The sequence below is a fragment of the Lepeophtheirus salmonis genome, chromosome 5 (genome assembly GCF_016086655.4).
Source record: "Lepeophtheirus salmonis chromosome 5, UVic_Lsal_1.4, whole genome shotgun sequence".
In the NCBI taxonomy this organism is placed as follows: Eukaryota; Metazoa; Arthropoda; class Copepoda; order Siphonostomatoida; family Caligidae; genus Lepeophtheirus; species Lepeophtheirus salmonis.
Window position 1 is genome coordinate 36,051,497 of NC_052135.2, and position 14,116 is coordinate 36,065,612.

General features: G+C 27.8%; 1 protein-coding gene across 1 annotated transcript in view; it reads right to left on the reverse strand.

The window, feature by feature from the left end:
• Nucleotides 1-7,770: 7,770 nt before the first annotated feature.
• The window catches only part of LOC121118659 (protein turtle), a 212,302-nt gene continuing 205,956 nt past the window's right edge, over nucleotides 7,771-14,116 (reverse strand). Inside the window, exons 11-12 of the mRNA XM_040713250.2 lie at nucleotides 8,319-8,464; nucleotides 7,771-8,254 (exon numbers count right to left, since the gene is read on the reverse strand). Of these exons, the coding sequence (XP_040569184.2) occupies nucleotides 7,922-8,254; nucleotides 8,319-8,464 (479 nt within the window). The 3' untranslated portion in view covers nucleotides 7,771-7,921. The remainder of the gene's footprint in view (nucleotides 8,255-8,318; nucleotides 8,465-14,116) is intronic.

Sequence of the window (14,116 nt, forward strand, 5' to 3'; positions counted from 1 at the left end):
CAAAAAATAACAAAATTCAATTAAAATAATAGTTATTTAAATGATTTGAAGAAAATTTTTCAATAAAGTATAATATGACCTACTACTATTTTTTTGAGTTATTTCATGTAAATAACACAACTTTATTACGTATGATATTGGTCCAAACATGCAAGAGGTAAAAAACAACATTTTCTTGCTATAAATATATCGTTCTTCTTGCCTAAACAGTGGTCCTGGAGACACCCAATTGTGTTGAGTGTGTGGAAATTCATCGATCACATTTAGTTTTTAATTTTTCTCATTTTGTACGTAAACTTGAGATTTGATAATTTTGTAACTAATTGCTTATACTTTATTTTATCGAAATATAAATTAATCTCAATGACTGAACCTTAAATAATTATTGATTTAATAAGTGTTCAGATTTCAATGTACCACCCAGAACATAAAGCCCAATAATTATAAACTTATTTCTGTTCATTATATTTTTGGAGATAAGATGATAGATTTTAGAGAGCAAACTTTTTATTTTGTTCATCAAACTTAATTTGACCCCTTTGCAACATATAATATAATCAATTAATTTGTAAATCTTTCATTGTAACGAAGAACTTTTGCTACTTTAAGTGCAATTTGGAGTACCTTCAAAGTATTAATCAGAATAATTTATTGGTAAAAATACAAAATAATTAGTAAAAATAAATACAGGTGGTGCTTAAACACAAATACTATCTTGTAATGTGAGTGTTTAACGAAATGGTGTGATTTATACAAATCATTACTCTATTTATGTAATATTTTTTTGTAAATTTACTATAAAAAAAAAGGAATAAAAATATGCCATCCAATATGCTTAATTGATATATTTGAAGCGATTGTATTTTTTGTATATTCAAAGCTGATATACTCAAAAATGGCAAGTAGACTTCAGAATCTTCATTTAATTAATGTGGCTTAATTTTACCCATATATGAAATTTTAACTATAAAATCTATCAATATGTATTTTTTTAATTGTGACAATAAACTTTTAAATGCAATTTGCGACGCTTCCAAAGGATTAATCTGAATAATTTATTGTTAGAAATAAACAATATTTAGTAGAAGAGTACAAATTTATGTAATGAAAAATAATTCTAACTTGCTTTTTGTATTAAAGAAGGACATATATAATTAATGGTTCTATTTTGCAACAAACTTATTTAATTATTTATCATTTTAACATTATTTTCATAAGTTTGTGTGTGAGGGGGGTGTATATAGGTGTAAGGATATGATGTTTGAAATAATTTCATACATAAAAAATAATTAATAAATAATTATTCATACATGTAGCCAGTGTCACAACAGATTATATCAAACAACAAATGGTTAATTAAAGAGGTTGGAGGGTAGACAGGGGGTCCCTTTTTTGCTTTTGTCTCAATTACTCATAGCTGATTATATTTTAACTCACCCAATCTACATATTTTTCCTGTTTTTCGCATCAATTAAAAGATTATACCTGTAAATATAAATTTGAAAACAATTCGTCAAATGTTGCAACGGACTTTGATACCAGGGACGGCTGTAAGCTCGGAGTATGTTATGGATACAACCATATTTTTACTGCAGAAGTTTTAATTATTCTTGTCTATAATGGGCTGTAATGGATTTTTGGATATTACAAATAGTGCAAATTGGGACGTCAACGGTCTCTTCATCAATCTCAGTACTGTGTAGAAGCGATCTTTTATATTTTCGTTCTGACATTTTTATACTTACAGGCCCGAGATAAATACAAAACTTGTTAATTTTTGTTTCAGCAGTCGTTTAGTTGCGTAATGTAACCTCGTAACTAAAATTAAAGTTTATAGAATCGTATTTTGATGGTCTTGCAAGTTTTGGTTCACAACTTTGTACGCATTATTGTTGTTCGATATACAAGGTCTCTTTTGTTATTTGGGTACTGATGTATTTTAATCGGTTCTTGATATACATATTGATATTGGAAACGGTACTTGCAGGCTCATAATATCATACTTAAATCATCACACCAATAAAGTTGTCTGATAAATTTATGAACTAAAAAGCTGTTATTTTTAAAACAAAGAGAGAATGGGAATTGTATGTTATAACGTCATCAAATATCTTAGCTAACCATCTCCCACCATTCCAAATAAAAGTAGTGCGGACGTTTCTGAAAGTGCATGTGAACTTCCCAAAAGAAATTGTTGTTTATAATTTTTAGTCAAAAAAGTACATAAATCTACAATACTACCTAGTAGCGTTACTATATTTTGGATAAATATCAAATCATTTTTCTTATTATTTTGATATTTCTTAGTAGAGGGATCTAACGCCTAAATAAACAGAATATATATTATGTATTTAATGCGTTATTATTATATCTAGCTACCATATATATCTACATTTATAAAAAAGAAAATAATATACTCTCATGGTATTTCCATCTAAGAGAAGGAAAAACACATCATATAAACAACACGTAGGTAAATGGTATAGAAATACAAATATCTCCCTTTATTTTCCTTTTTTTTTTTAGCACCAAAGAGATTTAGTAGAATTATTAAATTAGAATAAACGTTATTTATGTTTCTTTAACCATAAATATGGCATATATAGAGATCTTTAGTCAAGTCAAGTAACTATAAAAGTAAGAAAAAACAATAATGAAACCTAAATCACTGACTTTCACATTTCTGTGGTTATAAGAAGAAGAATGTATAAAAAAGGCATTTTTTTTTCGTTCCTAACACATTTTTATGTGAGAAGAATATTCAATTATATTATTATACATTGAATCTCCGAGTCTCACCCTTGTTCTACTTTGAGATATATTCCTTATTATTTTTATTTACTAAATATTTATTGAGACATAGAAGAAGAAAAAATATTTAGCAAGTTAGAAAAAGCCACAGCAACAAAGAATGGGAATAAATGTTTTATTTTTTAAGACATATTTGCAAACATTCCTGTTATTTAGATATACTGTCTGTTTTTTGTTTTTAATTTTTTTCTACTGAATGTATTTTAATAAATTGTTGTTTAAGTAGCTGTAGATGTAGATATTCTCTTGTGAACTGAGAAACTTGCATTATACCACTTGAGATTTGTAAAAATGCTTCCTTTTCCTATGAATTAACATTTCATCGCTAATACTCTTAAAAGTATTCATAAAACATTCAATCAGATTGTACATAATTCTTTATTTCTCTTAGTAATGCCTAGCTTAGGATTTATTAATATATTTAGGTATTTTAATTGAGGTTTAGTTAGTTTAATTGAGGTTTAGTTAGTTTAATTGAGGTTTAGTTAGTTTAATTTAATGTTTCAGTTAAAAGTTGTTTTCTGGAAGTCAAAAGATTTTTTTTTAATATAAGGATATAGTAGCAATTTTTTTATACAATACATGCAACTTCATTAAAACTGATTTGTTCTACTTTGATTTATAAAGTTTCCATAAGCTAATGAAAAAATATGGAAATATTCATACAAAAAATAAAAATTTAATATTTTTACTATAAGAATAACAAATTAAATTTTATTGAACCCCGAATTTATGCTTTTAAAATTATTTTTATTCACGGATTTCTTTTTTATAGATGTCTTATTTTATACAAATACCTTTTGAATGCGTAAAACGACGATGGCAAAATGAATGGAATGGTTCTATAAATGAAAGAAAATTTGACTATAAAAAGGATGTTTACTATCAGAAGGGGGATGAGAGATACCCTAAGAGGGCCCTTTTCAGGCAAAACACTTTTATCTTTAATTTCATAAATTATGAGAAAGCTAACTTTAGTTGTGTGTAGATTGGATATTTAAGACAATAAGGGAGTTTTTGTGTTCTACCGAACTAAAAAATTATCTGCTGATAGGTTAATTTAGTTGAAGATTTACAAAATAGATTTTGAATATCAGGGAGTCACATAAACATGAAAATTAACATGTTTAAATCAAAAACCCGGTTTGTTTAGCTTGTTTGCACAAGGCAGAATACCAATAAAGCGCTTCACTCACATCAAATATTTAATAATATACCAAATTGAAGTAGATATATACATACATTGGCTGATCTTATATGGTGGTTCTTAACTGGGAAATGGTCCCCTCTCGGAAGGAATTTAATTTTTTTTTGATAGCATCATCTGTTTAAAAAAACTTCCTTTTAAAAAAGAGTAGATAAGAATTTTATAAAAAAAAATATCAGTTAAGTATAAATAAACTCCAGATTTTATATCTTGAATGCAATAGTCAGTTAATTTCTGAACATAAAAAAATAAAACAGGGATAGTTTTATTAAGATTCCAAAATTGTCATATAGGTGTACTAGCACTTTACAAAGCCGACATTTCTTGGCTTCCTACTTATAAATAATTCCCTATAACTTTTAAGTCAATAAAAAGTTTTCTCAGTATTAAAACATCAGGTCTTTTTTTTTACTGACTGTTAAAAGACAAAACAGGCACATTCATATCCAGAAAACTTCTACCAAGGGCTCTTGGTAAATTAATGTATTCTTTATATTCCAACATTTAAAAAGTACGTTCTTTCTGAAACTTCTTGATCAGCTTCTCATACAGCATTTTAGATATTCTGGTAGGCAATAAACTATAAATTTTTAGTAGCTAAAAGCTATAATTTTTATATTCATATCAACCATTGATATATTGACTATATTTACATACTATTTATATATTAGGCTTTGTAAAATAAATCTATTATTTTTAATGGAATAAAAAAAAAAAAAATTCCAATATTGTTTATTTCCTTGGCAATCAAAACATTGCTAATGTGACTGTTGGACACCATAATTTCTAATTGGCTGTTACAGTATCAAAACCATACACGTTTTTCACATTTTCAGCTGCATGGACGTATTTTCGTCTTTATAAAAGAAAAACTGTAAGTATGGTGTACTTTCTCTTTACTGGTGCCCATTTTTGTCGCACGCTCAAAAAAAGCTTAAGTCAAACATCACAAAACTGGTAAAAAAAATTATTATTAAGAAATCTTATCTTTCTAACGCCACATAGTTTAAACCAATCCCACTTATACAACGCAAGATCCCCATTACTAAAGCCATTTATTGGAAAAATAATGGACTTTTTTATGTAATTTTATTATATTTATAATTATCTTTTATGTTATTAAAGCAAAAATTGTCTCTTAGCCGACACCTAATTACCCTTTGTACTATTAAAAGTATATAAATTTATAGAAAATTTCATTACTGCATTAAATTAATCGATTTTGTCTGTACAAAATAAGGTAAGGCTTTTTATAAAAAATAAATAATAATATTTATTAAAAAAAAGACTTTAATAACTGTTGTTATATTATGTATGAAGTTTTGGCAGATTATACACATTGTTATAAGAAAGAAGAAGAAAAAGAAAAAAACAGACAAATAATAAGTGTACCTATAATATTTTAAAATTATTGAATACATGTATTTAACTTTCCAGGAAAAGCAACATGACATAGAATATGAAATATTATTATTATTATAATATATGGAACATCAAAGCAGCAGGTAGGGAAAAAATAAAAATAAAATTATAAATAAAAAAAGGGGCCCTAATATGCAGCAGTATTATTATTGAGAGAGAGAGGGGGGGGTTCACATATAATTTAAAGGTTAAGAAAATATAAAATATTTGTTTCCTTCAAAAAAAAAAAAAATGGTAATATATATTATGCAGTAGGTTGTTAAATTGACCGAGTGTATTTAAATATTATGTCTGTATATACATTGTATGCATATATATACACTTTATAAGTAGGTTCATTCCATTCTTAAATTTTTAAATTTATGTACTTTTTGAAGGAACGAAAAAAAACAACAACAATGAAAAGAAATAAAATAAGATGCTGCATATTCTTGACCCAAAACGAGAGAAATGTATAATATCTTATCTTTAAAAGTTTTTTCTTCATCCTTTTGTATACATATATATATATATATATTACTATCAGAAAATAGATGTAAAATCATGGAAAATAAAATGAGTGAATCAATATCAAAGGGTATAAAGAATTTTTTTTGTTATGAATAAAATTTGAGCACAAGTAAATAACGATTATGTATGTATTATATAATTAAATCAATAATAGTTTCTTTTAGCACATTTTTTTTCCTTCACACAATTACTCTTTTTGTTCTTCTAAACACGGGCTCATCTCACTAATATAAAAAATCTCACAGTATTGTTTTCCTCTTATTAGTCAGATGGAGTAGCACTAATCCTGCATAAGTAGACAAGGTATCTACTCTTGGGATGTCACAGTATCTCTATTGTTTAATGATCAAAAGGTTTCGAATAATTATTATTATGATATAAATAGTAAAAAGAAAATTGACCATAGCGGAATGTTGTCACCGAAACCTCTACTTTTAAGTTAGAATTGAACATAAAAAAGTGAATAAATCTATAAAACTCTAAAATTGCCTAAAATCAACAAAGTATTGTCTCCATTTAGTTTTTGAAAAGGTATCTGTTTTATTTATTTTTATCAAAGAAAGCGATGATTTACAATATTTGGCTTGTAATTGCATAATTTTTTTGACTCGTGGATTAGTGTTTGATTAAAAACAAAGAAGACTGATTAAAATCTATATTTATTTAACCTTTGATAAAAAACATTTCATCTTTATTTTTATTCACATTTCATTTATAAAGAAAACAAATTACATCACTTTATTTTGGATTCTCAAAAAAAAAAAAAAAAAAAAATGGGAGGAATAAAACAAAATAACCTTTGTATCAGTTGTTCTTTTGTTTCATAGCCCTCGTTGGATAATATTTTATTTATTCCGCCTCAGGCAATTTTCCTAGTACCGATATATCAATATGTAACAAAGTATCTTATAATACGCTGGCCAATTATCTTTATGATATTGAATCAATAAAATTACTTATAAAAGTGACAACTTGTACCAGTAAATGGGAAAACTTTATTTTTTACAGGCCCAATGCGCTCATTTTTTTTTCTTGAATAATAAAATTATCCGATATAGGACTAGAAATGTCAAAATGTATGCATTTTTAATCGTGTTAGAATATGATTGTATGTGTTAGAACTACGACAAAATAACTTATTCAATTTTATTCTCGGACGCGTTAAAATGCACACATTTTCACTTCTATACATAAGATTAATGTCTTGTATATAGAAGAGAAAATGAGTAGGGTCAGCGTTCTAAAATTATTTACTTTAATTAATTTGTAGAACTGCATGTTTAAAAAAACCAACGTCACGCTCTTATATGAAGCCTTATAACGAGCAGTTTTAATCCGTATCTATAATTTCTATTAGTATCAATTAGTATACAATTTATTAATGTTGCATCCCAATACCTTATGATACCGTTATTGTTTGACTGACCTAATATATAATTAAACTATGTGATTTCGAAAATATTCTGAAGTTAATAGAAGTAGAGTTGTAAGAAATTTTTTTATACCAGTGCGTGTATAAAAATAATATCAGTTAGTTATCTGTGTATCGTACAACTAGGGATGTTAAAGTTGTTCAAATCCTTGTAAGTATACATTTATAAAAAACATGTACTTTTCTTTTGATCTAGTTTTAAATTATTAGCACTGTCGGTAGTTAAACAAAAAAATAAAAATATGAACAAGTATAAAATGCCTTAAATATGTAAAATAATTTTTGTTGTTGTTTTACATAGTGGTAGTTTATGTTTTTTTCTATACACAATCATTGTTACTTTTTTGAGGGAGAAAAGTTGCGAGATATAATAAAGATAACAACGTGCTTGAACAAGGAGTAAAAGGTAATCGATCAACTTTATTGATGATTTGATTTTTCAATTATGTAGATAATATTTATGATATGTAACAAAATAAAACAGCCAGGTACAATTTGTTTTTTATCTCTTCATATGTGAATGAAGAATAATAACACATTTAAACACAACTCTCCCGATCATCGTCCAGTAGAGGTGTTCGAGCATTCACATTCCTCGAGTTTGGAACTTTTTCTCCTCTTCTTGAAAGACTCAAGTATGGAGAATTGGTAAAAGGAGTATTGGGTCCAGTGGAATATTGTCCAATTTCAGCAGCTCTTCCGTAGAGAAGAGACGCAGGGGTTCCTCCACTTAGATAAGCTGGAGCAAAGATCCCTTCAACACCGCCGCCTCTTTCTGAAAATCCAGAAGAGTCAGAAGTACCAGCAGGACTTTGGATACCTAGGGGATTTTCTCGTGAAAGGCCCATTCTTGAGTAGTTCGGGGTTTCTTTCTGTCAATGGAAATAAGGAATTCATACAAAAATCTATTAATTCATATAGGTCTATAAAACTTACTAAAAGAAGCACCGAACTATTTGAAGGAACTTCAAGGGTTGAATTAGTGTCTACGTGTTGTTTTTTGCTTGATGGACTCCCTATTAATGATGTTTCATTCCCTGATGATGGACCATAAATATATTCTGAAGACTCGTTTGCAAAACCTGAAAAATGAAATAAATTATCAAAATTAATGGATTTGCTTTTCTAAATATTTTTTGGATTGAATAATTAGGAAAGGTAAAATGATGCTCAGAAGTTTTTGAAAAGTTACATTTAAAACAATTACCTTTTTTTCTTTTATAACTTTTTTGAGTTCCAATATTAAATATTTTTTGTTAAAACACAATAATATTTCACTTATATAATTCCTTAATTTATTGTTTATTTAGAATAAAAATGGCATACCGAGTGAAAATCTCAAAAAATGAAATATTATTTAACTTAACTTAAACAATACATTTATAAATTAGTCAAATTAATATGGTTTTAACAGTTTAATAGTAGTCTGTTTGGCATGTCTAGAACCTACAAAAACTATAACATAAGTGGAAAATTCTCCTCAAACAGTATTTTTTTTCTTCGGTTCTTGGACCATAGCTCTTCCAATGAAAAGGTAAACAATATCTTACTTGATGACCAAATAAGATCTCATTAGATGATCTTGCATGTGCCTTTGGAGTGTTTCGAAATTGGAAACCCATGAATTCCATGTAAGAATTCATCAGAACTACATTTATCTCCTGCTTTCAATAATAGATTCTTCATATATTTCACCAAACTCTCAGCATGTCCATTACTTTTTGGAAAATGGGGCGAAGAAGGTCCCCATGTTACTCTCCACATCTTCAAAAATAAAACTCCCTGGAACTAAACTGAGGGCCTTGATTTGTTCTTATTTTCATTGGAATCCCGGTTTCAGAAAATATTTATCTTAATATCACTATTACTTATCCCGCGATGGAACACTTTTGAATTCCTCTTCATATGAATATCCTGAAAGACGATCTCCATATTCCAAGTAATGGTTTCCTCCATACTCAAACAAATCTGCAGACGTGCTCCTAAATGGACTCATTGGTATCGGGTCCCTCATCATCGTTTCTTCTGATAAACTAGGTAATCTTACTATAGATTTTCTAGATGTTTTTATAATTTCTTCAATACCTGAGTTAATTCCAGGCCAATAAGTCGTCTGCCTAGCTCTTCTTTTTGTCTTCTCGATACCTTGATGTGAACTGTGCAATCCCTGAAGAACTTGAACTTGCCTCTCTTTTGGAACTACAACGCTATTACCATATAAAACTAGACCATTTTCAGTTCTTAAATCATTTAAAATTTTTGAAAATGGTTGTACTGAATCGTTTATACAATTGTCTTCAACTGTATTGATTAAATCTTTATATGTTGGATCTTTCATTGCCTCTTTTCTAATATCTTCAATTAATGGATCAACGAATCTTTCTTCATTTTCTAAATGAGTAAGCTCTAATGACAGGAACTTTTATAACTTGTCCTCTGAGATATTCAACATATCTATCCAACTCTTAATCTTCCTCGGGATGAGACACCGGTGATCTCGATAATGTATCTGGTGCTTCATGATATTTCCCCTTTATCCATTTCGTTTCAAATTGATACATTGATATTTTCAATTTAAATCTAATAAGTCTAGCATTATCTGGCTTATCTATTGTGTAATTATTAAGAATAAGAACAAGTGGTTTATGATCAGTAATTACACTAAATGTAGGCCAGCCTGCTAGATATATGTGACATTTTTTTATAGCCTACACTACACCCAAACATTATAATTCTATCATGGAGTATCTTGTTTCAGCACATTGAATTAATTTCCATTCTTCTTTGTGCTTCTGACATAATACATATCCCAATCCATTTATTCTCGATGTATCAGTTTCAAGTTTGGTTTCTAACCTTAGATCGAACGGTAATAATGTTGGTGGTCAAGTTAAAACTTCTTTAATTTCTTTGATTGATAATGAATGATTTTTGGTCCACACATGCTCTACTTTTGACGATAAAAGATCTCCCAGTGCACCTACAACTTCACTAATTCTTGATGAGAACTGTCCCAATTGATTCACTAATCCCAAAAAACTTCTCAATGTTTTTGTAAATTATGGCTCTCCAAAATCTTTAATAGCATTCAATTTACTTGGATCTGCTTCAATAATCTTTGTGGATAAAATATAATCACAATATTTTAATTTAGGTCGTGCAAATACATATTTAGATGGATTTACTATTATTTTGTTTTCTCTAAATCTTTGTAGGATTCTACGGACATTCTTAATGTGGTCTTCGAAATTGTGTTGATACAGTAAAAATGTCACGACTTTGTAAGTGTTTGATAAGCCTTCCAATGCCTCATCTCAATCAAGACAATATGCGCCCCCGTTGCTTTGAATAGCATCGGAGCTCTATTAAAAAATATCTACCCCGAGGAATCATAAAACACGTCATTTCTCTTGATTTTTCTTCCAGTTCCATCTACTAATATCCCTGTTTTGCAGTCAATATTGTAAAAAAACTCAACGATTGTTGGAATACTTGATATTATGTCCCAAGGTGTTCTCATGGGATAGATTGGCCTCTTAACTTGATCATTCAATTTATTAAGATCCACCCATATTCTCACTTTTCCACTAAGTTTAGGTAAAACTACTAATATATGGCACCAATCTACTGCTTTATCAACGACTTTACTTATTATTTTCATTCTTTCCCTTTTTACAGACTACATAATGGTTTAAAAAATTTTTTTTTTCATAACTTTCCCATCACCATTACATAATTGTCTTAGAGTGCTCTCCAATATTTATACATTCAATAAAATTATAAATAAAAAAAAACTCGGGAAAATATAAGAGCATAAAATTAGTACACACATATAGTTAAAATAAACTATAATAAAGCATGTTGTTATAAACAATTAAAAATACTTGTATTCACCTTGTCAATGCTAACATTTCTACATAAGATAGCATAATTATTTTATGCTTAACATTATAGGTATTTAAGTAATTGTTCTATACCGACTGCAATTTAAAAAAAAATAACTTTTTTTAGTTAAATATAATATAAAGCAGAATATTTTCCTTCGATATTTTCCCCCATTCACTAAACAGACAGCTTCAAAACTATTTAGGAAGCCCTTTCTTACACCCTTGAAATAAACCTTGGACATTATCGCCGATTGGCATTTACTGTAATCTTTTGAGCATACACTTTTGACCTTGCGAATTCAAAAAGTTTTTTGCCAGAAGATATAACTCATAGGGTTGATAACTAGGCTGTAGGGGGGTGGGGGGCATTTCAAATTGTTTCAAAAAGATAAGTTATCCTTAAAAAAATTGGGCAATTTTTGAGGTTGAGTCGAGACACTATTCCTCTGCGAGACATAGTTCCTATCTGGGAATGCTTTGAGCGCCAATAGGATTAAGTGCTATCTCAGGGTATTGATCTATTTAGTTCTGATCAAGTAAAAACCAATTTTATATTAAATTGGTGGCCTCTTTTTACAGTATTTTGATACAATTTAGACTGTTTATCCATGCCTTCTTTAGCTTCTAGTCTATTTCTGATATTTTCAACAGTTGCTATGGTTGTTCCTCAGCGGAATCAGAGAAATGTTTCACTAAGTATTTCAAAATACTTGCTTATATGTCTCACTTTCAAGTAATTTTAAAGAAGTTTCTTATCTTTTTTTTAAATCATGTGAACCTCGCATAAATCATGATTAAATAAGGCAAAGTTTTTGGGAATAAAAATTCAAATTCCAAGAAAACTATAACAAAACCTACAATCATAAAAATCTCTCAAAATTAAACCATACGTACTTGTATGTCTAACCTGAAACAATTGAATCTCATGAAAAGAAATGAAATTTAACTCATTTATATATGTTGAAAAAAGCGGCAGTAGTCTAATAATTATGTTAAAGTTGTAGAGTTATTTATCTAATCATATCAATTTTTACAATGTTGTTACCATCCTATCAGACTAAAGTCCCATGCTTCCTTCTATGATATATTTAATCTTTATTTAATGATAAGAAAAACAATGTTCAAGTTGAATTACATTATTATTATAGTTTCTCAACCCCTTGATACGAAAAACTTAAGAGAAATACATGTATGTGTCTATAACACTGACGACCATCAATCTAATCCTTATCCTCCTCATTAAGAATATTTATTATGATACTTATTATAATAAATAAAATATTTGTAATAACATCTTATTTATTGGATGAATTAGTATTTTAATTTTCTAAATTAATAAGCTGCAAAATTATTAGGGCTTTCTAATTTGTTCCTAAGAAAAAGAAAGCTACCTCTTATAATATATTCAACGACACTCTAAATAAATCAAAATCTTTTGAAGTACTAATTTAATTAGGCAATTTAAGAATATCTAAGTGAAAAAAAAGAAACATCTTACTGTCATACTCAATTACATATATTTATTAATAGATAAAAGGCAAAAAATTGTATCTTGATGAATACAAATTTTGATTCATCATTTCGTATTCTCCTTTCCGAACCCCTCTTCCTCCTCAAAATAAAATTAATTTAAAAAAAATTAATAACATAAAATTATTATTGGGTGAGATAAAAGCTTTAGACTTATATTGCAATCCTTTGATTAAGGTTACGTGAAAGAGTAATAATTAAATTGATATACTTAGTTTTGAAAGTGATTAAATTACATTATAATAGTTTAAATTTTTGGGTTTTTTATTATGAAACTCAAAAACATTATGAATGTAATTGGATACGAGTTTTTTTACATTTTGTTTCCTAAGAATAGAAGTGTATTTGGTATCTATGTATTGTGACAACTTTCAGTAAATTATAAAGTATGTGACGTCATGGAAAACCTCTATTCGGTGCTTTATGTATGTAGAGTGTAGACATGTTTATTTTGGAGAAACGAGGAAAAGAATAAGGTGATAGGTATGTTATTCCCGAATTAAAAACTTTTGATTATTTCAGCTGTTTGTAGTATGATTTTAGGCAGAGAAAAAAATTTCTACTATACAAATTAAAACCTTACATATTTAAAATAACATTAGAGAAGTCATAATATTATGATTATAAATAATTTACAGTGAAACCTGTATTAAGCGCTTAAGCAAAGGAATATACTAATTAATGTATACCTTTTGTTTAAATACACCAAAGATAGCCGCGAGAGTTCATCTTGGAGAGAAAGATAGATGTTATCACCGATCTAAATATTGATGAACAAAATGTTTATTTTTTTAAAGTTTTGATCAACTATGTTTATATGAACCCAATATTAAAAATGATGCCCTACTTAAACTTGGTATATAATAGACATTTATCTAAGTAAATATTTCACGAAAAGTAAATATATTTTGATGTTTATCTCTTACTATAAATCGACTAAAAATAATGTATAATTGATAAAAATGTCGATTCCATACTTATTTATTTATATATATGTATGAATAAAAAATAATTATTCAAATATTATACAATTACTCTCAATAAAGAAAATCATTTTGTATGAAATAAAAAGAACCAAGATTGATTGTTTATTTAAAGCAAATTATATATTATCTAAAATATATATAAATACCAACGAAAGATTGCATTTGTACTACTTCAAAATGACTTTAACACTTTATGCCAAGTACAAACAAATCTTTAAAAAAAATTTGGGTTTTGGTATAGTTTAAAAATTAGCATGCAAAACAAATTGGAATGTCTCATATATATGTTACAATAACTATCATAATATACATTTATATTTTGCGTACCATA